At 46.2% G+C, this 25,983-nt stretch overlaps 1 protein-coding gene across 2 annotated transcripts in view; it reads left to right on the top strand.

Annotated features, from left to right (window-relative positions):
• CRYBG1 (crystallin beta-gamma domain containing 1) overlaps positions 1–25,983 on the top strand; it is a 1,845,005-nt gene that overhangs the window by 1,038,572 nt on the left and 780,450 nt on the right. For both annotated transcript variants that reach the window (XM_069606577.1, XM_069606578.1), the window contains 2 exons: positions 10,050–10,189; positions 16,792–16,918. In XM_069606577.1, coding sequence (XP_069462678.1) covers positions 10,050–10,189; positions 16,792–16,918 — 267 coding nt within the window. The remainder of the gene's footprint in view (positions 1–10,049; positions 10,190–16,791; positions 16,919–25,983) is intronic.

Genomic DNA, 25,983 nt, shown 5'->3' with positions numbered 1-25,983 from the left:
TGCTGTTTTTAACCTGTTTAAACCCACCAGAATAAAAATTAACAGTTTACCCCCAAAAACATGCATAAGATGCATATTTTTTTATACAAATCCATAGATGCAATTGCATTCGATGGAAATGCATCCGATGCAAAGTCCAGATACCTAACGGAACAGCGCTTCTGTTTCCAGTCTATCTGTGTTCGCGCCACTCGACAGCTACGTTACAGTATCAGGAGAAGACAGCGATGCGCCTTATTGTGCAAGTCGTTATTTAGATTGTTGCTGTGTCTTTCTCAAGTTTTCCCTGCCTTGCCTGGCTCTTCTTATCCCTTTCTTCCTTGCCTGTTCCTCCCTGCCTCCTGTGCCCGCCTTGCCCCCCGTTAGAACCTCCTTCTTGCAATTCTGAATTTGGAAATCTTTTTCCTGATCTACTGGACTCAGTATTCCTCCATCTGCATTAGACAGATGTTTTGACCCTTTTTCACTCCCAAAATGCTGCTGGTCTCCTTGCTATACTCAGTTGGTGGGTTTTTTCCCCTTCTGGAGTTTTTCCCCGATCTGGTCTGTGTCTTTGGGGGTGGTCACCTGCCTGACTTTATAGAGGACAACATGGCTTCCTCACGTATGACAAATCTTCTCCAAATCCAAGCACCAGTCGAGCCGGGTAAGTCCCACCATTGACAGATTGTCACTCAGGATCAACTTGCACTTCTAGCAGTGTATTTGGAGTGAAAGAGCACTGTCACAGGAGACCCTCTGGGCATACTCCCTAATGATCTGAAGACATTGACCCCCAAGCCCTTATTGTCCCAGAGAATCTTTAAACCCTCAGACTTTCCTCAAATAGATCAATTTGTCTCCCACCAAAAGGCTCAGTGCTAGGACAAGTTTTCTAAAGACCTACCAGACTTCATAAAAACCATATTTGAGGCAGTACATAAGCTCCGCTCTTAGTATAAGGCTGTACCACCTGTGAATATTTTGGTAGCTTGGACAAAGCAGCCAGGCTTATCTTAGGAGGGCGAGAGGAACTGTAGCATACATAACGCCCAAAGAAACACTATGTATTGTAAAAATAAAGGGTTTATTTAAATGCAAGTTGGCCAAGATAATTCTTGGGCAAGTAAGTACTATAACATCATATAAACACAATCCTAAAAACCAACTCAATGCAAACCAAGGTATAACCTTATTTAGAGGAGCCAGAAGCAAGTCAAGGTGAGTCAAATCTAAGGTTCTACATTCAGGATAGTAATCAACTTGGGGAATAAGACCAGGTTAGATATAGTTTTAGAATACAATCCGTATTTCAAGAGTAGTTGACCCCGTCAGTGATGCAGTGACACTCTGTTATGAAATTACATAATAAACCAACCCTGTTAGAAGTATACTCCAGCATTACCTTTTAGAACTCCGTTCAGAGTTAGTAAATCAACTCATATACTTGGGGCCTTAAGCTACTCAATGACATGTATGAACACACAACTATTTTAGATTGCACTAAGCAAATCATGGAAAACAAACCCAATTACACTGTTTTTCAATGTAAGTAGTTGACCTATTGGTACATAAATAACCGCTACCTAATAGCTAGTTATACCCATGCAGTTTCTAAGGTAAGTAAGAAACTATTTTAGAATAGCACCAAAGCAATTCAGGGAAGTACAACCCAGGGTTACAAGTTTAGAAGAGCAGCAGCTATTCAAGGTCAGTAAAGCCTATATACTTTTAAGAGGGGCTACCAGCAACTCAAAGACAAGTATTAACTCAAAGACTGTTCTAGATCTGTATAAAGCAGACCAGGGAAAGCATCGCCCAATGATACACTTTAAGAATGACACAATGTTATTCAAGGCAGGTAAACCCTATTGGTAAGCTTTTACACTCATTCAGGTAAGCAATGATAAAACAGTACCAACTCTTATTACTTTTTAGAAGGGGGAAACACAATTCAAAGTTAGCAATGTATATACTCTTTAGAGGGGCACAATGCAACTCAGAGGTAAGTATAAACTTAATGACACTTTGTAACTTCTTCTTTCACGGAGATAGTTACCACACTAACTTCTTTAGCAAGTACATTTACACTTGTTATACTTTTAAGACAGAATCCTTTTCTTATCCAGTCCTTCCCTAGTCTATTGCAGAAGAGGGACCCTAGTGGTCTAGGTGCCAGCTGTAGCCAGGTTAAAATGGGATTCAGTTGCAGGAAAGTCAAAGTTCCATAGGAGATCTTAAACAAATCAGTATTCACTTTCAGAGTTAGTTAAAGTGTTCAGGGACTTCACAGAAGACTCCCATATGCATCCCAGCATTGGGCCTGGGCAAGTGGTATGGGCAAACTCCGAACTACACAAATCACCCACTCAGCCTCACAGGATGCACACCAGATTTGAGGTAAGTATTACCCAAGCCCACACAGTACCTTAGGAGAAAGGAAGTGCTTCTGGGTGGATGCCTTCAGGAAGCAGCAGCACAGGACCCACCCCCTGGATTCCTGGTCTGGAGACAAAGGAACTGTACACTGGATGGGAACCTGCAGCAGCAGTCGTCAAAGGAGGCTTTCAGCAAAGGTTTCTTCAAGGATTCTTGCAGCTCTGTGGATTTGGTGCTTTTTTACAGCAGCCAGATGAACGTATATTTCTAATGAATTGTGTCCTCCAACGTATTCCACATCTTTGACATGTATTGTCCACAGCTGTGCACTTTGGAACATTTTTCGGCAGAGGGCATCCTGCTTCGATGGTGTCGGGTCAATGTCCCTTGAAGGTCTCCGCTGAGGGCGACGTCACATGATTTTATAAATAGGATGGACGGCGCCCGTCGCCTCAGTTTCGTTTTTTCCGCAAACGTGTTAACTTTGTGAGACTCAGCGTGCTTTGTGTGTTCATCATAACTATGGCTTTCTCTTCGACCCCTCCAACTCTGTGGTCTGGCTTCAAGACCTGCCGGTACTGCAAGTCGAAGATGTTGCTCACCGACCCCCACCGCCTTTGTTTGTGGTGCCTGGGCGAGTTGCACAACATCGACGACCGCTCGAAATGCCAGTCGCTGACTGCCAAGGCCTTGTGGGAGCGGAAGGGGGAAGCTCCAGGTAGGTAGGGGCTCTAAGCCTGTTAAGTCGCAGACTTCCAAGTCCATGGGGGTTTCCACCGATGACTCGAAGGGCAACTCTCCACGTCGGAAGGAGTCCCGGGGATCTTGGTCCCGTAGTGGTTCCCGCCACTCGTCCTCCTCGTCCTGGCACTCTAGGAAGCGCAGTTACAGGTCGGTCGCACCTTCTGACGAAGCCGGCCAAGATCGGTCTCATACCGTGGCTCACACGCCTTCGGGCTCGGGTACACGATGCAACTCGCATCAGGAGCCGTCGAGGTCCTGTTCAGACAAGGATTCGAAGAGTCGGAAGAGACGTGTCTCTAGGTCTCGGTACTCGTCACCAGCGAGACCGCTGCAACCTACTGAGGGCTTGGGGCCGGCATCAACTCGTTCAGCACCGTGTCCGTATGATTCGGACATCGGCGCCTTGCCGTCGTATCAGCCCACTGCGCCGTCGGCACCTGTGTTGACATCAACGCTGAAGCCTTTGACGATCACAGCGTCGAGGTTGTCGACGCTCTCGACATCGAAGCCTTTGGCGCCATCGGCGCCTTCTGGGATTTTTTCTCTAAATTTGCCGTTGGAGTACCCGGATATTGTGGATCCTCCAAGGAAGGCAACGTCGAAGTCTGTGAGCCCGGTTTTGGCCTCCAGGCCCTCTTCTGTCCCCAGACCTGGGTTTAAACTCCCTCTGGATGATTTTTATGAAGAGGAGGAAAGGTCTGAGGTTGAGTAACCTGGTGACCTTGATGATGATCCACTTTTTTCTGGAGACAGTCAGTTGGAGGAGTTGCTGCAGACCCTCCATGATGCCAGTGGATTGGACACTTCTCCAGAGGTAGAATTCGGTAGGCCCGAGCCTGGGGCTCATGCAGAGTCTTCGTACAGGAGGCTCATGGCGAGGGTCTCTTGAGTATCTGGGCTGGTCCAGTCCTCCTGAAGACTTTGTGAAGGATTATCTAACAGACATTTTAGATCAAAGTCCATCCTCTGACCGTGTTTTGCCATTTCATCTTACCTTGCAGAAAAGGGTGGCAGCTGCTTGGCAGTCCCCGGACCTCTTCCGGCTGTTAATAAGTCTTGGACCAAGAAATACCGCCCTTCCGTTAGCGACCCCAGCTTTTTATCTGCTCACCCCACTGTCGAGAGTTTGGTAGTTCAGGCGGCTACGGCCACCTCGAGGCAGGCGACGTACCGTACAATTCCTCCGGATAGGGACGACAAGCCCTTCGACGGTTGGGCCTGGACGGTATTTTCTGCTGGGATCATGGCCCTGAAATCGGCCAACTCCACGTGTGCCTTGGCAAGTTTTTCACACACTCTGTGGAATTGTGTTTCTTTGGTGGCTGAGCATAGTCCGGAGGAGGAAGAAAGGGTTGGGTTCCTTGCTCTCGTACAGGACGGCAAGGATGCCATGTGTGAATCCCTTCAGTCGGGTTTGGATATGCCCAACAGTGTTAGCCGATCCATGGCTGCAAGCACCGTTATACGCAGGATTGCGTGGTTGTTGAAGTCGGGGTTTGCTCCATATGTGCAGGCCCGTCTTCTCAACGTGCCCTTTGATGGCGCATATTTGTTGGGCAGCCAGGCGGGCGAGAGCCTTGAGAGGTTGCAGACATCGAAAGTTGCAGCGATATCTTTAAGCGTGGCGGTGCGTCAACCTCTGCCTTTTCATCCTAGGGGATAGCAGTGGAGGGGAGGTTCCTTTCATTACTACTCCTCCTTTGGTAGAACGACAGGGGCCGCCACTCAAAGGGGCCAACAAAAAAAGTACCTGTGGTGGTTGGGGAAATCGTGGTGCCAAAGCCGCTCAGGCAGCTGCCTCTTTGCCTTCAGGCACTGCCGCAGCTGCTTCCAAACAGTCATGAGGCCATGTCCCATGGTTCGCCGTTTGGGGGCAGACTGTCTCACCATCTCGAAGAATGGCGTGCCATTACTTCAGATGCGTGGGTTCTGGATACCATTGCCCACGGCTACTGCCTTCCCTTCCTTCAGTGGCCTCACGACAATCCACTGGGGAAACTCTCTTTGAAGCTTCTGGATCCGCTCCTTGCGCAGGAGGGGGCGCTCATGCCAACGACTTGACTGCCAGCGGTCGTTGGTCTCCGTCGGAATTCAAACTCCACATCAGTCTGTTTGGGCTGTCAGGCTAGCCCTGAAGGATTTTCTGCCCTCTGTATAGGAGAAGATTGTCCTGATCATGATTGACAAGACAGTGGCCATGCATTACCTCAACAAAAAAGCGGGGGGGTACGGTCAGTTCCGTAATGCAGAGAGGCAATGCAGTTCTGGTTCTGGGCCATCCAGCAGGAAATTTCGATCTCGGTAGTTCATGCGGCCGGAGATGAAAATGCAGCCGTGGACACACTGAGCAGGCAGAGCGCGGTCCCCCACGAGTGGGAGTTGACTCAGGAAGACCTTCAGGAGATATTCGCCCTTTAGGGATCTCCGCAAGTGGATCTCTTCACCACCACTGTCAACCGGAAGTGCGAGAGATTCTGCTCAAGGGAATTTCCTCCAAGAGGAGCCTTAGGAGACACGTTTGTGGTAGATTGGCCATTCCCACTGCTGTACGCATTTCCTATGTCATTCCTCAAGTGTTGCGGAGGTTACGGAGGTTCGGTTCCCACGTGATTGTCATTGCTCCGGATTGGGCCAGGACAGTGTGGTACCCAGACCTTCTAGAAATGTCCATCTGTCCTCCACACCGTCTTCCCTACCGAGACGATCTGCTCTTGTGCGAGGAAGGGCTAGGGAGGGGGTCAGGTTCTCCATCCAGAGGTCAAGACTCTCAACTTTCACGCTTGGCTGAAAGGTTGAGCTATAAGGATTAGGACCTCCCAGATGAAGTGATGGAGGTGTTGCTTTCGGCCAGGCGGCCTGCGACAAAATCCCTGTCTGTTGCCGTTGGCGTAAGTTTTGCGACTGGTGCAGAGAGCACAATGTTGATCCTTTTCAGTGCTCCATTCCTATGGTTTTGTCTTTCTTTTACTTTCTTTGGCCCACAGGGGCCGTCAAGTGGGTACCATTAAAGGTTACCTGGCGGCGCTGTCTATCTTTAAGTGCTCGTCTGAAGATGAAGAATGTTCTTATTTTAAGATTCCTTTGATTTCTCAGTTTCTTAAAGGACTGACTAATGTATTCCTGACGTCCCCTTTTTCAGGTGCCTGTTTGGGATTTGAATTTGGTTTTGAAATTTCTCATGGGTGCTCTGTTTGAAACTTTCCACTCTTGTCCTTTGAGATTAATGTGCTTCAACACTGTTCTTGGTTACGGTTACTTTCGCTCTCAGAGTGAGTGAATTGCAGGCACTTTCATCTAAGCCACCCTTTACTGTGTTTCACAAGGGCAGGGTTGTACTGCGAGTACGCCCCTCCTTTCTACCGAAGGTAGTTTCTGAATATCATTTGAGTCAAAAGGTGGTTCTTCCATCTTTCTACCCTCCTCCTCATCCTGGTAAGGAAGAGGAGCAACTCCATCGGTTGGATCCTAGGAGAGCTCCGAGCTTTTACATTTCTAGGATGTCCAGGATGTCCAGGGTCAGAGTCAATGATCAACTCTTTGTAGAATATGCCGGACACTGTTTGGGCCAGGCTGTTAACAAACAGACCTTGTCCAGGTGTATTATCCTTACCATTACGGAGTGTTACCGATTGGCGGGTAAGGACCCTCCTGAAGGGTTGAGAGCTCATTCCACTAGGGGCGTGGCTACTTCCACCGCTCTCCAGAGGGGTGTTCCTATTAGGAATATTTGTGATGCCGCTACAGGGCTACCATTCACACCTTTGTAAAACATTATTCCCTGGATACAATCAATGGTCAGGATATGGCCTTTGAGAAGGCGGTTCTTTATTCCGCAATCTAATTGGGTACTCTAAATTCTTTTCCCTCCTCCATTTACTGGTACTGCTTTGGGAGTCTGTCAAAGATGTGGAATACGTTGGAGGACACAATCCATTCGACTGGATGTTCCTCCAACGTATTCCACATTGCCCTCCCAGCCTGCCCCTCGGGTGAATTTCCTATGCGATTGCAGCTTCCGTTTCCGCAAGTCTAAGTGCAGTCAAGCAGGCATGAGACTGGTGCCACACGTTCTGGGGGAAAAAACTTAAACTGGGGCGACGGGCGCCAGGCGTCCTATTTATAACATCCTGTGACGTCGCCCTCGACGGAGGCCTTCGAGGGACATTGACCCGACGCCATCGACACAGGACGCCCGCTGCCGGAAAAGTTTCCGAAGTGCACAGCTGTGGACATTACATGTCAAAGATGTGGAATACGTTGGAGGAACATCCAGTCGAAAGAACGTTACCAGTCGGTAACTAACTTGTTCTGCTGGCCGGATTCTCTGCACTCTGGTGAGGGGACTTTAGGGATCCAATTCATGTCTTTGGAGGTCCAGCAGGAGTCCACCAAAGTTTCAGTTGCATTCAGACTTCGGAAGACCATTCACAGCACTCAGGCTTGAGGTCCATGGGTATTTGCGGTTTTCCCCCAGCAAGGTCACAGCACGTTGTGGGATGTCTCAAAATGCAGGTCATCTCGAGTCTAGTTGATCCCACCAGCTTCCGGGTAGGAGCTGTCACGTTCGGGCCCCGCATGTCGATTGGCAGGAAGGGTTGCCTTGGCTCTGCTCTCCAGTCGCAGGAAATCGCTACAGACATCTTTTTCTTCATCTTCCTATTATTTAGAGTGTAAAGTATTTATACGGAACTACAGCACAAGTTCTGCAATCTCTCCCTGCAGTTTACAGAAAGGGGCGTTCTGGCTGTCCAATCAGGGCAGCAACCCCCCTCCACTGGGAGTTGGTTCCTTTCAGGCAAGGTGAAAGCCAAAGGGCTGCAGAGTTTTGGACTTCTCCCTCGCTTCCTGCCTTCTCAGACACTCTGGAGTCTATGCGTGGAATACAAAGGATTCCTGCTGAAGACGAAACATCCACTGAGGTCGTTCCCACTTAGAAAGTCAGCGGAAGACCTCAGAAACAACAAAGATACTTGTGAAAAAGAAGGAACCAACCATTCTAGAAGATTGGTGGCCCTTATTAACAGCCTGTGAAGGCTTGTACTTACCGGGCTGTTGAGTATTCCTCGAACAGACTTCTCAGGAACCAACTCAGAGAGTACATATCTTTGGGCTCCGGGGCGGTTAGTTAGTACTTGCCCTCAGCACTCCCTGTGGTTGAGACTATCTGCAGGCGGGTGCCAAACACACTTTCCCATTTGTTTTCATTGGACTTTTGCTGCTGTGCTGCAACATTTCTGGGGCACATGCCTCTCGAAACCTGCCTCAAACTCTTCATTGGGGTCTTGTCTGGTCCTCCCTTTGAATGTATGCTTCCAAATGCCCACCTCTGGGGTACAACTGGGACATACCTGCCTTTTCCCCATAACCGCAGCTTGCCTATTGACTTCCATGGGGAATACTTTTCTCACCGTAAACTGTTCAAAGTGACTTTGGGGGTTCTTACATGGCCATGGACACTTTTCCTGCATCCACTCTGGGTTCAGGGTGTTTTAGGCCAAAGACTTGAATTTTATCTAAACGGATTAGCTAATAATACTGTAACTAATTCTGATGAGATTGTACCTTTTGATCCCTGAAGTTTAATACCTTTGTGCTCTCAGCCTAAATGTCTGTTGTCTTCTGATGTCCTCTGCATTTGTATTTTCCAAAGCCTATGTCCTAGACGTCTAGAATTACTGTGACTTTGTTAGCGCTGGCATTGACACCATGTCATTACTATTTTAACTGTGTGATGTAATGTCTGGTTCCTTCTAATCCCAGCATTGTCCCTATTTGTAATGTGCCATTCACAAAGTAGTGAGTGGACCTAAAATATAGTAAAGGAGCAAATAATGTTTACTGTTTTTGTAATACATAAGCATTACTGTGCATTTTGTGGACTGAATAATTGTTGACTATATATATATATATATGTATACATCCATACAGCCTACTTCCCCTTCCTTGAGTTGTGCCTTACTGCTCTGCCACTCTACCATTTTAAAAACGGGTTGACTTCCCTTTTAGGCTAGGTGCTCTGCCCCACCTTAAGGTTAGTGGTTGGACAGCCCCACTGCCCTGTGCAAAAAGTGCCTAAACTACTACCCCTTGAGATTTAAAGTTTTTTTAAGGACTCATCAATACTGAATTTACTTTGGTTACTTGAGCAACAATGCGACTTTGTATGTTGCGAGAAGGTGCAGCCCGGGGAAAGGGCGTACACTAAGATGCGGAGGGGGGGTAGTACTATGAACTGCTTGCTTTGGTTTTTGCCTCTGATTTGGTTCTGCCTCTGTCTTTTCTTTTAAAGGTTTGTATAAACCGTATAAAAATTAAAAAAAAGATTTGTTTTCTTTGGATGTACTCCTTCATAAGGGATGCATTCTTTATCCAAAACTTGCATTGCTGTACAACATATTTGCTTGAACCTCGTCGGCATATGCGGCACCTCCACCTATGGTGTACATTCGATTTAATATTCCAACCATGATCTGGGGGTGGGGCAGGATGATCGAGAAAGGATTTATTACCTTTATGGTGTTTCCAGTTCTGGGTTCTTGCCTTTCCTCATTCACAGCAACCACCTGTTCGTCCCCAAATGCTTATACCATACTTAATTATGGACCAAAGGGTAACGGTTGAATGCACCATTTGTAGGGTGAAAGGACTGCTAAGGGGTGGAGCAAGGGAGGAGGGGCAGGGTAAACAAGCCACTCAGAGCCCATTCTAAAAGCTTTAAAGGGGCAACACATCCTTTATAAATGCTTCTGGGTCTGTGCGACAGTGCATGCATATCCAAACAAGTTTTTGATGGTGGTAGAGCTAGGACTATGAGAACCAGAATCACCATGATGGTAATTGTTTTATATAGTGTATTTATGTGATTGAGGTGTGTTATTGTTTATGTATACGTTCAAAATAAGGCCGAAAGTGTATGTGATAAAATCCTACTATCTTTATTTTCTCAGGATTACAGAATATGCCAAATAGACCTTTTCACGGAAGCTGATGGTATGGGTTTGGTGACATCATATTTTGATGACACAGAAGAAGTGCAAGTGTTTGACAGATTACAGAAGACGTGTTCTATCAAAGTACATTGGGGAGTGTAAGTATTCGCTGATTTGGTATTGTGCTAAAATCTGATTTCTTGCTCTTATTTTCTTAACGAGAAGCATTAATACACCCACCTAGTCTTTTATAAAGTGTACTCTTCTCTCGCTCAGGAGGAGCTGTGACCTTACAATTTTAACGCAGAAAATGATACATCTATCTATCCTTTATCATGAATAACCCCTTCCTATACGTTGGTAAGCTCTAATGAATAGTGTTTTCTTATAGCTATCATCCCAAAACATATTTTGTTACCTTAATGAGGCACTATTTTATGTACACTAAAACGCATACTGTCAGGCTCTGGCCTGGTAGGTGGCGGAATTGCCTCAAGATCCAGGACTATGTTCACCAATACCATTTGAGACAGCGCCCCATCCCTGGATCTTTCATAGGGGAAGTCTTTATTATTTTATAAAAATATACTTTTAGAGATAAATTATCTTGGCCGTCTGTGAACAACATTGTTGAACATTGGACCACTACCCAGGAAATAGAGAGGAGAAACAGCATAGTTAATACTAGTATAATTAATTCCCCCTACCTTACCGGCTGTTCATGCTGAACTAGGCTTCCCTGAGACTTCTGTTATATCCAGGTCCACCATTAAAGAGGAATCTGGTAGGAATCCTGTGCCTGTGGTGTTAGGTAGTTTTACTAAAGTCCATCTGTGGTAGGACTGTAGAAGACTCACCCTTAGGAGTACATGGCTCCAACTCTTTGGTTTGGCCTGAACTACCCAAAAGGTTTGGTAGTAAAAATAGTTCACACAGATAGATCCATACACTAGATAGTTGCTGTTCCAATACTCAATAGTAGAGCTTTAGATGAGAGACAGGTACATATAAAAGTAGCTTCAGGATAGCAAATCATTCATCAACCACCATTTACTTAATTAGCAATACTGGTAAGTTAATAACTTTGTGTAGGCCTTAACTTTAGAAGTCCAACCCTATCTGGGGAAGGAGTGTCTCAAAAAGTAAGATGGGGGAATCTGGGGTTACCAGTGAGCCGTGGGTGGCAGAACAAAGGAAGGCAGACAGTGTCTAAGTTGTCAAATCACAAAATATGCTTTTTTGTAATAGGTAAGTAATGTAATGGGATTGAAAGGTTTCAGGGGGACTGGGTAGGCCACCTGAAGGATTTCTGGCTCTAGAATGGATGTCCTAAGGCACTGGAGAACACAGTGGAGTCGTCGGCCCCAACGTGACTCAAAAGCTCAAGCGAAGCAAACAGCAACACATTGACTGCCCAGGAGTGAGAGAGTACCTTGTTCAGTAAAGAACAGCTATTTCACCGGCAGGTCCCCAAGTTCAGACGACAGCAGCTCCAGTTCGGGATTCTGGCTTTGGTGGCTGATGTAAGGAACTTTTGGTCGGACCAGGCGGTCAAACCCGGTCAAAGGGATGTCCAGCAGCCGATTTTCGCAGACCCGGTTCTGGATGCTTGAACCAGGCTTTGTAGCAGCGATGGTTGCCACCGGGCAGACCTTCTTCCTTCTCTCAGTCCCCGGCTCAGCTGAGAGGACTTCTATGATCAGGATGGAGTCTCTGTAGGCCTAGACAGATGCCCACAAGTTTGCAGCCGGATCTGCGCTTGGCAAGACGATGCACTGCAGCAGTGCTAGAGGTCCCAGGGTATTCGGGTATTGCGGGCCCCGAAGGTCCCAGCACGTCGTGGGATGGCTCACACATTCGCTGGTCTCGAGACTGGTTAGGCCCACCAGTGCAAGGGAGAAAGTCATCTGGTCTGGATATTCCCTGTCGCACAGAATGGATCTTCCAGTGGTCAACTCTGGCTTCTGCACCAAGACCTTCGCCTTATATACAGGAACACAGCCAATCAGCATCCATGCTACATTCGAACCTTGGGTGATGGCTGTCCCCAGGGGACAGCCAGGGATCCAGTCAGAACTGGATCCAAGCAGACACACTGGAGGACAAACACCTGAGGAGTTTCGGTGTCCTCCCAGCTTCCTGTCCTCCCAGACACACTGGTGCCTTCGGGCAGGCTTCTCAATGGGAGACCGTCAAAGACAAGAGTGAGCAGGACTTAGGCGGCTCAAGAAAGTGCAAGCCATCATGAGTTGGTGAAAAAAAGTGAGGCACCATTTTCGGTCAGTGGTGACCCATGTGTCCCCTACACTAGCTGCAGATACAGCCTGCATTGTATGTTTCACATAAATCGGTAGAAAATGATCCACTGCCACCAGCCAATCAGATAGGATTGACACTGTAACTAGAAGGTTCCAGGAAAAGTGAGAAAATGGATTCCATGTTCCCCTCTGATCTCCACAGGTGGAGTGGGCTGATCTCACAAAAGAAAAGCATACTCAGGATCAAAAAGTATCCCCCTATCCTGCTAACATCATGTTAGCAAAGGAAAATAAAAGAAAACCTAAGAGGACATCTCAAGGAGCTTCAGCAACCCTGCACAGAAAGTGCAGGAGGCTGCAGTAGTAAACTACAGATGCCACAAAAGATGGAGAAAAGCAAACTCCAGCAAGGATAAGTGAAAAGGGTTCCCACTCAAAAGTGCTGGGGGACATACCAAGTGGGGAGAATTACACACAAGATGGAAATTCTACCCAACACGTGGCAAGCTCATTTTTCTGTAGCGATGCCAGCAGACGTCCATCCTGTTGTCTTGCGTTGGATTGTTACCCAATTGGATGTTGATTGTAGGCATCTGTCTGAGTGATGTAAGGGTTTGATTGTTGGCACTGGCATGGGGTTGTTTTAGGGAGATTGTTCTTGGGCTCTGTTTTTAGGGCCAAGATATAATCTCTGTTTTTGGCTTGCAGGGTGTTTACTTAATGAATTCTGACTCTGGTAGTGGTAGGATTTGCATATGCATTTGCATATGTATTTAAAGCAACCGTTCAAAAGGAGATAACTCGTTTAAAGGTGCACTAAATACTTTTGAACATCGCACAATAAGGGAAAGGAAGTCTTGGGAGGATAGCCCAGTGGCAACGTGCTCGCATTGGAAGCAAGACGATGCGGAGCAGCACAGGTTCAATCCCCGCACCCGCTCTCACAAACCGCTGGGTATTAAGCGCGTTATAAATAACCTATCATATCATATCAAAGCCAACACAATTTATCTTTGGAAGAATATTTTTTAAATAATAAAGCTTTGCGTAGGATTTAACTACAGGTGAGTGCACATTTAAAATAACAGCAGAATACTGTACTTTTCATAAGATTGCCTGAGAAGCACAATGATTCCCCAAGTCCCAATGTTAAGTCTTGGGGTCATAGCAAACAGTGGACCAATGTGATACTAAAGTATCTGCACATGTTACCCTGAAGGCAGTTTAGATCCAAAGAAGAATCCATGAGGAATCAGAGGACCCAGGCAGTTCAGTTCAAGAGTTGTACTTCTCAATCCCCCAGACAGCAGATTGCAGAGGGTGAGTAGTGATATTACTTGCATGGAAGGAGAGGGTTTGGCTCTGGATGAGCTAGCTAAGCTTGGGAGCCCTTCAGTCACAGACAAAGTGGAGTAAACATTCACTGAAAGACTCCCAACAGAAGGTCCCAATGATAAAAAGAAGCCCATGATGTTCCTGGGAAGAGCCTGCATCATCCTGGAGCCATTGGATCAGCAGCCTGGACTGTTGCACTTTGACAGCCACTGAGCAACTCACCAGTAGACTTCCTCGGAGGAGTGAACCTGGATGTCCAGTTGTGTTAAGACAGATCCTTGGAAGAACAGAGTGAAACAGCAGCTCGGCAACAGCAGATGTGATATCCAGCATGGTGACCCTTTTGCTCAAAGATTACCAGTCACTGTTTACAGGAGGTGCAAATGGACACACCACTAGAGGTCTCCACATCTTTGGTGAGTAAACTTTCCAGCAGAGCCATCCACCCCACCTGGACAACCAGAGGATGCAGTTGATTGTTCCATAGGTCAAACAGCATAGGCGAGTGATGAGAAGTTAAGAGCTGCAAAAACTCTTCCTGGAGAAAGGTTTCACTTGTCCCCAATGGATCAAAGGAAAGGAGAACTAGACACAGTTCCTTCTGGTTGAGGGAGAGGTAGAGTTACCCTATTGGTGCAAAGCTTACACATCGTCCTCTGTTCATTCTTCACTCTTGAATGGTTTAGGATCAGTGTCCGCTTTTATGGGAATTCAAAGTATATAGAATAGATCTAAACTAGACAGTCAGCTCCTGCATACAGCTCTAGATAACCCAGTATTTTCCTGTGTGAGCTCCTGACAGAATGTTTCTTGAATTAGCCATGTTTTACTGGTTGTTCCAAACATAACTGAGACGTAATTAATTGTATCTGTCTCAGCACGTGCAGAACATTGAGATGTGGTTTTGCAAAGTTTGCTTGCATATTATCTCAGCACAGATGCACAACTTTATTTTTGCATTGCTATCACGTTAAGGACTTTAACAATTATGTATCATAAAAGTACACAAAATTACTGTACACTACACATGCAAGTCACCCAGGTACTCAGTTGATGATCTTTGTGTTGTGACACGATTTGCATGGTGTCGTCACTTCTCCCCAGGGGGGAGCCCTTTCACATGAGGCTAGGGAGGTGCGGCCGCTACCAATAGGGGTGGTTTAATGTTGGAGAACCTAATGGGAAGGGACTCCCCCCTCTGGGGACAAGGACGAGTACCTAAGGTACAGCGTGTTGAGCCATGTCACTCCCCAACATTGCCTAGCCCCCCTTCCGTACTGAGCCATGTCATCGAAAGTAAGCTCATGTTTGTTTGTAGCACATAGGATGTTGCCAGAACAGACCATACTGAGACGAGGAAAAGCACAACAAACATGAAGAGTAAACAAATCTTAAGTACTACCACAAGGTTATATTGACATTGATATTTTATTTCTATCGTGCTCGTACACAAGTGTGGCTTGAGGAATGCCAAAAAGATATCTGCAGCTGTGGATGCTGTGCTGAGGCAGACTACCAGAGATTACCAAAAAAAGGAAGAGAAGAGGGACTAAAGTGTGTCTGATCGCAAGGAAGCGAGGAGCCCGCTGAAGCCCAGGAGTTTCGAACTCTGATTGAGGGCCAGAAGAAAGGCTGTGCCAAGGACGCCAGTGGCAGGCTGCGAGAGTTTGTTGCAGGTCTGACAGGAGCAGACCCAACTACAAGGCCAGAGGGAAGAAGCGGTGGCGTGATCGCAACAAGGTGGACAGTCTGGTCCCAGAGTGAGGCCAAAACCGCAAGGAGTGGGAGTGGAGGAATGCTAATATCCACGGGCTCCATCGAGCTGACGAGCAGAGCATCTTGTATTGCGTCTACAATGGGATGTCTTTCCTGGTCTGCTGTCCGACTGGTAGCGCCTATACTAAATTCTGGTCTAAACATTTCAATCTTTTCTTCATGGGATTCTTAAAGTTGATTTCTATTTTCATTTGAATCTAAGAGATACATGTGGTTAAACTAATAGAGATCAGTAATTTATATGCATGCCCTTTATGTGAAAAGAATCCAAAAGCAACTAACCAGTAAGATACTTTATGGTTGTGCAAATTGTTTTCAATGCAAAGCAGCTCTACAACTACGATGGAGGGTTTAAAAGCCACTGCTAGAAGAACTGTCAGGATCACGTGAGGCACATGGATGAGATGGATGCCGATAGTGGCTCCACAAGGCTTCCTCTCTCTATGGGACAGGATATTTCATAGCTGCTACTTTAGTCCCTTATGGATGTCATTAGCTGATGTTACTTGGGCTTTTCTGAAAAAAAAATTGTCCAAGAGCATTTTAATATGTTAATTCTAATAGGTTTCCTGAGATGATTGATCGCTCTTACATCACAAATGTTACTTTAATTAATTTAATAACTGGATTACTCTTGTGCATTTCAATGTGCTACTGCAGAGTCCTAAAATGGCACTGTAGTATTTTGAGCTAGCAGCATGTTGTCCTATCTAAGGGGGGAAACTGGGACATTTCTAAACTGTTGGTGTTAGGGTGTTTCTTAAAATTGTAACACTTGATGATGAGTCCTATTACTAGATCGCATATTATAAAGGAATGTTGCTATTGTTTAACAGGTGTGTTGTCACCTGGACATTTCAAAACGGACAACGTCATCCAACTTAAAATATTACCGCCCTGGCCAATGCACCCTAGCACCAGAGTCATATAATGCTTCCATTTGGACACACATGCCTCTATACCCTGGACACAGACCACCAAGCAACAGACCCACACATAGTACTTGGGTACTTCTGAATTGTGCACATCAACAAAGCAGCAAAGCTATCTTTCATTTTTATCTCATGAAAAAACTTGGGTGTTTGGGTGGGGGGGTAGATATGAAATGGCACTGGTTGTTCCTTGTTGGGGAGAATCTAAATGAGCATGCAGATTATTTGGTCTACCGTAGCTGTACCACCCCAAAAAGAATTGCAGGTGCATTCCAGGTTGAGGGCCATTAAATGTGTACAGATCAGATTCTCATACCCTAGTCTATTTCCTGTCCCACTATAAAGCTATCCAGTAGGTGGTCATACAATCGAGGCAGTGGGCAAGGTGCTGCAATTACTTCAGATGAGTAGCATTAGCTTATTTATTTTAAACATTTCCTTCTGTTCTTTGTTTTTTAGGTGGCTCATCTATGAAGACTCAGGGTTCCAGGGTGTTCCCTTTATACTAGAACCTGGAGAATATCCCAATCTTTCATTCTGGGATACTTTTGAAGCTTACATCGGCTCCATGAGGCCTCTGAAAATGGTATGCAAATACATATTTTTAAAAGGGCATCATCAATATACATTAAAAGTGGTTATGTAAATTGACAAACTTTTTCCTCATAAGGAAAGGCCTGGTGTTTGAAGGAAATGTTGGCAGGGGTTGAAATGGGGGAACAGCGTTTGCCGTAGAAGATTTTTGTTACATTGTTTAAGATCATTATATCTAACATTTGCGACATATCCCCAGATATCGTCCCTTCTCCCGTGGGGGAAGCCCCTTCTCATGTGGGCAGGGCAGTGCAGCCACAGTCTAATAGTCTCCCTGGGGGTGGAGGATCACATGAGTGGGTGAAACCCTCATGGGACAGGGGAAGACACCCAAGATAGAATGCAGTATACCCCTAACCTCACCTTGCTGGAGCCTATAAACGCTTCTTACACTTTGTCACTGCTCGCTCCCTTCGCTCCCGTCACTTGGGGGCATGTTTTGGGGTTTATTCCCTACTGGACATTTCCTCCGAACCTTATGCTACAGTGCTGTGATGAATTGGGAGCGCTAAAACCTTATTTTCCAAGTTACTTCCCTTCCGGATCCATTCCAGGTTTTTGGCAGCCAGCATGCTACTTTAGATTTGACTATGCTTCCCAGAATGCCTGGCTCACTGCTTCACCTCCTCCCTTGCAGGACAAGGTTGGGTGGAGGATAGGCAACACCTGTGGCTGCAGGTGCAGCAGGCGGCACACCTGAGGGGTGTGCTCGTTAAGCAGCTTTAAAAGCCTCAGTTTGCTTCAGTCCAGCGCTGGTCATTGTTGCAGTGTTCCTGTTGTGACTGGTCCCTTGTTCCCTGTTCCTAGCTTTTGTGCCTAGTTCCTAGTTCCTGTTTCTTGTTCCTCTGCCCTGGATTTCGGATTTATGTGCTTAATTGATTTCTGCTTTCTGGATTTCCCTTTCTGTCTTCCTCTGTCTGCAGGCAGCTTTTCTCTGTGCTTTGCCCTTTGATGCTGCCCAATTTGCCTGTGTTCTGTTTCTTTGATGCTCTCCTTTGCTACTGAAAAACTTGATGCATTAGTCTTTCCCTTTATAGATTTAGCTCTCTGCCCTTGGATGGGTGGGAAAGGTTTCCTTTTGTGATATCATTTTCCCTGCTCCTGATCCTTACTTTCTATTGGGATCCATTCCACGTTTTCCATTGCACTTCTGCATTTATTTCCCATTGATTATTAGGTGTGGGGTGCTGTTGTAACTAGTCCTGTGTGAATGCCTTTTGTTTTCCTCACTATTCTATAATCACAATTCCTACTTGCCCCTTGACTTGGGTTTATTTAGTTATCCTCCACCCATTGCTGTTATAGCCTTCTGGGTCCCTGTTTGATCAACTGGGTTCACTGACATTCAAGTGGTCTTTCCGGTCCTCGTGAGTACTTTCCGGTCCTCGTGAGTACTGTTTCTAAGTTCCTTTTTCAGTATCATCCTGAGTGTCAGCTCACAGATCCTGTAATTGCTTGCCCTCTACGTGGGCTTAGCGCTGTCAGTATCTGTAATAGCATAGTGGGTAAGGAGTTTGCCGACTTTCCTTGCAGTCATAAGGAGGTTCTAAGTGCTTACCCTACATCCCTTTTCATATATTGGTATTATTGTTTCACTCTATTTGCACTCCTGGGTTTTAGTATACACGAGTCTTGGGTATTGTAAGCACGTTGTTAGATTCAAAGTTGTTCACTGTGCGATTCCGTGCACATTTCCCTTGCCATATTCATTGCCTTCTTCCTTTCTTAACACACTTCCCCTGTACCTAACACATTTGTGTACTACCGTCATTCTGTTAAACTCTGGGACGAAGAGGAGTAGTGGCAGGAGTACATCTGAGGAAAGTACTGGTGTGAGGAAGATGCACACAGGCATAAAGAACGCACCAGGGAAACCAACAGGAGACTTTACTAACATCCCATTGGAGTTAGGTAATACAAAATGTAATGAGGGACTTACATTATGGCCTGTCCCTCTTCAGAGTTTCAGAGGAAGCAACAGGCCTGCGCGGAAGCCACAGACTGAAGAACACCAGCGGATTGCAGACCGCATCTCTCCAGAGCCCGAAGCTGTCAGTGCTACGTCCCAAGAGGTGAGGCCGTCGGAGGTCTGCAAGGAGCCAGCAGGAAGGCCGAACGAAGAAGGAAGAAGACTGCGACCAATGAGAGAAGGAAAAAGACTGCCTCCCATCCCAGGAAAACCCACTGTAGCTTCAGGAAGCTAAAGCGGGTCGCCAGGGACAAGGTTGACAGGGACTCCATTCTATGCCACAAAGGTCGCTTGGTCTCAGGTGGGCCCTGTGAGAGTTGTGCATCCAAGGAGTGTTGCTTTGCCCCAGTGGTCAAGAGGGGTCTTCGGAGCAAATCATCCTTATGTCAGTGAATACATTAAACCGACTGATCACCGGAGAAGGGTTGAGGACCCCAATGTAAGAAGGTATAACAATTCCATCAGAGGACATCTTCTTCGTGTCTGTGAAGACACAAAAGTCACTGGCCAACCTAGAAGGGGCAAGGACCCCAAAGACAGAATTGTTGAAACTGAGAGACATTATATGCAGTTTTTTCAGGCTAGTTCACCAACTCTGTATATGACGCCACTGTACCTAGTGAGAGGAAACAAAGTCTGCCAACCAGGATCTAGTACCCACCACAGTTTGGGGAGAGCATCCAGGCTGTTCTTCTTCGTCACAGTAAATGGTGAGAGAAAACCAGGGCTGCCAAACAGGGTCCGGGACCCAGAAGAAAAGGGAGAAGCCTGAAGAGGCCTGGGGGAAGGGAGACAGTCCCCCACCAATTGTGCAACTGTATCGTAAGTCTGAGGAGGGCTGGGGAAGAGAGACATTACCCCAATTGTTGATGAACTGTGTAAGAAGACTGAGAAAGGTTGAGGAAGGGAGGCATAACCCTTCACAGGAGTTGAAACTGAACTTGGAAAACTACCAAGCTAGGAACTGTCTTTCAACCAAGGGAATGGTGACATTCCTCAGTACCAAGAAGACATACATTTTGATTTGGTTAGCCTGGAGTTTGAGGGACAGAATTACGATTCTGTCATTGGACATTGTGATTTTGGCTTTGGACATTCTGACACTAGTTATTTTAGTTGAGGCAGAGAAACCCATCTTAGAGTCAAGGGGAGACAGGGTTTTCTTTTCCTTTTTACCCTTGGATAATTTCTATCAATCATCATGACCCCTCTGTGTCACAGTCTTACTGCTGCACGCTTACACCTTCTTCATTGCTTTTCAATTTCTCTTGCTTGGTAGGGGAATAATGCAAGTTCAAGGGCTGATTGGTGAAAGAGTATAAAAAGGTATGTCTTCATAAGTCCTTTAAAACCTTTTGTGTCGCTTTTTGGAACCTCTGAATATGAGGGGGACATTTCTCACAAGTTGTAAAATAGCCTACCAAGCCATGAGGAATTTCAAACTGAATGAGCCAGTAACATGTGTAGTTCCTGACCAAGATAAGATAAGATGAAACTTATTTGTTAGATGTCATAGACCCTACTATTTACCTTTGACAGCTAACCTCTTCTCTGTGTTACTTTTTTGTTATTTTAAGGCTTTTAGAATGGGGCTTGTTGTTGGTGCATCCCTCTGCATGCCCTGCCCCACCAGTGCGTCACCAACCAACAACTCCCACTTCAGTTGTTCTGCCTATGCAGCTATGGGAAGAGCTGCTCTGAACACCTCCCTTTTTCAGGGCATTCTTTTGTCTCCTTTATGCTGGCTTATCCCCCTCGAAGGGTGTATTTTTCTATTCAATCGGATATATTTTGTGTCAACATTGCTCCCTTCTCCACGCATGCCGCTGACAACAGGGTTCAAGCAATGCATTGGATATGGGAAGCACTTCTTGGAGGAGGACCCTCACAGGGCCTGTGTCAACTGTCTGGGGAACTTACTCCCAGTGAGTTCCTGTAAGTTTTGTGTGGGAATAAAACCCAGGTTGCTAAAAATCTATGTAGTTGCTGTGCTGAAGAAGGGTCCGGTACCCAAAACCTCCCTTAATTTCGTAGAGGAACCCGAAGATGTTACATCCTAGCTTTAAGAGGGAATCCAGCTTAGCGCAGTCTCTGTTTCTGCATCTCCTTTTTGGTTCTTAGTGCAGTCTCTACCTCAGATAGACTCAAGTGACCTTCCACGGCCAGTCCAGGAGTTCACTCCGGGTGTGCGCACTTGCGAGTACCTCTTGGTAGAAAACACCCTGTCATAAGGTTTGGCCTTCAGTATGGGGTGACCTTTTTACTCCAGACACAACATGATTCAAAAGGTACCCTGAGTATTTCAGCCTCAGTGCTGTCCTGAACAGGTAAAGATCACTCTTAGAGACAAAGTCTCTAAGAAGATGGAGCCTAACTGCATCCACTCTTGTGGTTGAGTCTAAATCCCTCCAGGGACCTGATACTGCTAGGTCTGCACCAACCGGTTCTAAGCCGGTTACCCCTGTACCGGAAAAGCAAAAACAGGTCCAATCCTCTTCAGATACCGATAAGACGAAGCACCATGGATCACATTGGACACAAGCTTTGGAACTAAAGGCAGCTTCTGAGCACAGGAAGCAGAAATGTAAGCACAAGCCTTCTGCACATGACAAGAGTGTGATCCTTTCAATCCATCCAAATACTTCACAGTACAACCTCAGGAACATGTATGTACTCCTGTGTAGAAGGAGAAATCTCCCATTCCAAAATGTATGCCAGTGCAGTGTTTTCCCTCTGCCTCCCCAGCCTTCAGAACTGATTTTCCTCACAAACATTCAGGTGCCTAAAACTGTAATTTTATATGTGTACCATAGCACTGTTACTATGTTTTTAGCACCTACTTTGTCCCGTGCGACACATCTGAGGATGTGGCCCCTCTCCCCTAGAGGGAAACCTTTCCCATGGGATCAGGGTGGTGCGTCCACAGTACAATAGGCCGCCTGGGGGTGGTGCACAGGGGGGGGGGGGTCACATGGGAAAGGAAGCCCTTTATGGGATGGGAGACAACCATCCCTGAGAACACGGTATACCTATGCTTTAGTAAACCCTGCCTCTTTGCCAAAGCCAAACCCTCTGTCCATCTAGTGCCAATATATCTTTCTGTAAAGTCAGCCAACCTACTATGTTAGACTTGATTAGGGCCCCAGAGAGAACAACGTGCTTCCCATACAGTTCCATTGCAAGTACTGTGAAGAATTGACGACCAGGAGTATGAGCATCACTTTAGAGAACCTGAGTGAACGGTCTAGTCTCTCATGGCACTTGATTGGTCAAAGGTAATACAAAATAGCAAAGGGAAACCAACACGTAGAGAGCCATTCTCAGACAAGGAAACCTAGGACACCATGTACAGAGACAGATGGGAGCATAAAGGTAGTCCAGGACAAAAGGACTACGCTGACTGCTGCCCAAGAAACCATCTGGGCGTTCCAAGGTCCGGGGAGCAGCTGGAAGCCAAAACCCCAACTTGAGAAGGAAGCAGTAACCGACGGGGCAACCGTTGATGAAAGGAGATAACCGAACGCTGCTGGAGATAGAAACCATAGCCCGAGAAAGAAGTAACCGGCAGAGCCGCCGCTGACACGAGAGCGCACCCGAACGCTACCGGAGCCTCGCTGCAGAGCACCACCGCTCAATACGCGTGAACTACAGCAAAAGCATATGCGGGCACAGTGCTCTGTGCTAGAAGTCCGGGAGGAATGGGGGGGGTGGGGGTGGGGGACAACAATAGAGCACGAGAAAAGAGGTTCTGGCACCCTGAGAGAAACCGAGAAAGTAACGGTTGTATGCTTGGCAGGAGAGCAAACCAAGCAGGCAAGAGACATTATTGCGAGTCTGTGACCGCACCCATATGATAACCAGAGAATAAGAGGATCTGGGACTGTGAGAGCAAAATAAACCAAAATAAAGAAATGTATGCTTTGCAGGAGAGAACACCAAGTTGGTATAATACCACAATGCAAGTCTGGGACCCTCACGCAATTGAAGAAAGTTCACGGTTTGGGACACAAGGAGAAAAACTGGAAGAGAGACTGAGTATAATTTCCTAGGATAAGTTTGGCAAGGAAGTGAAGCAAACCTGAGCCCCCTGTGAACCGAGAAGAGGTGTTCACGGGAAAGCTGGGAACATGTGTTGTGCATCTTTGGGAAAACTTGAAAAGCCCATGGATGTTAGGGAGAATTCTCATAAATGTGCTAATTCCCTTCACCTTAGAGACCCCCAGCAACTTTGCTGGATTTTGAGGACTTGATTATTTTACCTGGAGAGAGTGTGAGCCTTTTTTTCCCACTCTCATGTATTTTGATGTGTTTTTTACTCTTGTGTTCTTTGATTATGGAGTTTTAGACAACTCCATAGGCATCATCTTTTCATGTGTGTTACACAGCACCCTCAGTGCAGTGACACAGGGAAGCCTTTTCAGGCTGTCCCAAGGTTTAAATACCTTCTCTGGGATAAACTACTGTTTCCCAGAGAATGTAAAGTTAAATTGACTTTAGTAGTCTTTTTAAATTCGTAGACCCAGCACACCCTATCTTACAACAGAGTGCTGGAGGGGTTACCTAGTATCCCCTGTGTCTAGAAACTCACATAGCAGTCAAATGCTACCCTTTCCTCTTGAAATGACTGGTGGCAGTGGCTTTACAGTGAACTACCTTGATTTTTCCAGACCGCGAACACCGGTAGTGTTAAATCGTGGGAGCCATGTTTTTCAAGATGGTGTCTGAGCCTCCTTTGTTTAAATGGATCTTGGTCTTCTTTTTTCACCATTTCTTTTTGGAAAGGTCCTTCTAGGGTTTGTTTCTGCGTGCCAAACTAGGTTTGGTCCCTTTGTTCCTACACCTTTGGCGGGCTTCAGGACTGAAGACCGCCTCTGGCGCCTGAGTGTCTGGTATGGGCAGGAAGTGAGGGAGGCGCCTGAAACTCCCTGTGCTTAGTCTCCCAGGAGACCCAAATGCACTCTGGTGTGATTGGCTGGCTGACTGTCCTGCAAGGACAGCCACCCTGCTGGGTGAGTGGCAGCTAGGCTGGAATGAATGGGAAAAAACTGTTTAAAAGGCGAGTCTCTTGGCTTGGAAGGCAGAGTCGACCACTGGAACGAAAGAACCGAAGACGAGCTGGAAGAGGACGGCTGCTGGAACTCCTGATCCGTTTGTTTGTTTGTCCGGTGAAGACCTGCTGCAGGTCCAAATCACCAAGTTCATCTCGACAGAGAAGCTCTTCAAGGATGACTTGTTCCTTTGAGTTGGTAGGACCAATCAACTCGTAAGCCACCTGGATACCATTCTCTGAGCTGGTTGTATTTTCTTCAGAGTGCTGCAGGAAGCCGAATAGCCAGGGAGAAGGACACGAAGATTTGCCAGCTTTGTGACCAGTCCCCGTGCAGTGCAGGAGTCCCCCGACGTCCTAGCTCTTGTCCCCACGACTGAGGCTCAGGAACAGCGAGATCTGCAGGAACTGCCAGGAACAGAACTCTTCAGCTGAATCTTTTTCTTCAATATAAGGTACTGTGACAACCCGACCAAGAGAACTTTCCTCTCACTGCGAAAGTGCGTGAAACTTTTGCAACTTGCAGGACTAGTCAGCTTTTCACCCGACATATAATTCTTTCTTCTGAGAACTACTTCCGAGAACCGTGGCAAAGATTTTTCCGTTTATCTACCAGAACCATTTTTACCTATACAAGACACTAGCCCATTGACTTTGGCCTACCTATTGCATTTGACAAACTCCTCTGGTGAACGCAAACTATTTGCACTTTTTAAAAGTACCTCTACCATTCATTTTATTAACTAATGCCTTTTTGCTCCCACTTCAATTGCTCTGAATGCCATTTTGCTCCTCCTTCAAAGTAGTGTAAATGTTTCAGAACCGGTTAGTGTGAAGTATTGTAGTATATATTTTAGTGTGATATTGATTGCCTCCTTTTAGTGAATGTGTTCTGACTGTGTAATAAATTGATAAGTGTTTTACCAAGAAACCTTGAGTGTAAGTTTCTATTTGAATACTTGTAATTGTAGACCTCTGTGTAACCTCATTACAAGCTCACATTCCCTCTTGAGATAAGCCTAGCAGCTCAGCTCGCTACCAAAAACTGTGTGTTACAGACTTATACCAAAGGTTGGTTTTGCTTACACCTGTAGTCATAGTTGTGTGTAGTGGTCCCAGAGGGTACTGCATGCAAACTTTGCCTAACAACGGAAACAGAGACAAAGCCCCTGCCTGAGTGAACACGGTTTTCTTTTACCATATTTTGCAAAGTCCAGGAAACCACATAAGGAGAGAAGCTCCTCATTTGTGAAGTGGAACAAGAAGGAATCCCGGAGGAATTGAGCTAATATCTGGTCATTTAAATATTGCATTGTGGAAAAGGAACAGTTTAATGTATTGACAAGCCGAGACATTGGGAACTTTCTGTTGGCAAGAGCTGTCATCACCATTTTAGTTATGACTATAGCATCCTTGCACATTAGATTTAGGTTAATAGTGTTGGGGTCAGAACAGGGTTTTTGGACACAACATTTTACTTGGATTTCTTTGAGGCAGGGAAACCCCTCTTTGTTTTGGGACAGAGAGGTCATTTTTCCAACCTGTTTACTGGTTAATACAAGTTCATAAGCAAAACTATGCCACTTTTGTGTCCAAGCCTTACGTCTGCAACCCTACACGAGAGCTGAAATTCCAACTTGGGTCGACTATTCTACATCTCCTATGGCTTTTTACGAGAAGAAGCTGTTCTGTGGCCTTCTGCATCCTCTTTGGAATTCATTTACTGAATGACTTCTGCACTGTTGCAGTCTGTGATGTCGGATGAGTTCTTGGATGCCTTTGTCAATAAGTTATCTTATTGACAAAGGTCTTCGGTTCCTCTTCCATTCTGGTACCAAGAGAGTTACCAGCCTCCTCCCCCGAAGGTAACTAGAGTCGATAACATTTTGTCTCCCTCACATGAGGGGGACGAGGTATATATTCATTTGTCAAAGCAGTTGCATTTGGTAATGTCAAAGTCTATTTATGCTTTGGATTTATTGCCTCATGAGAAGCCGGCCTTGTCTGGCCTTTGTTCAAGATTATCTTCTTCCTTATCATA

Source organism: Ambystoma mexicanum, chromosome 4p (assembly GCF_040938575.1).
Source record: "Ambystoma mexicanum isolate Mex_15411 chromosome 4p, UKY_AmexF1_1, whole genome shotgun sequence".
NCBI classification, from domain to species: domain Eukaryota; kingdom Metazoa; phylum Chordata; class Amphibia; order Caudata; family Ambystomatidae; genus Ambystoma; species Ambystoma mexicanum.
The sequence above is the reverse complement of the archived record's forward strand: the minus strand, read 5'-3'. Positions and strand labels throughout refer to the sequence as shown.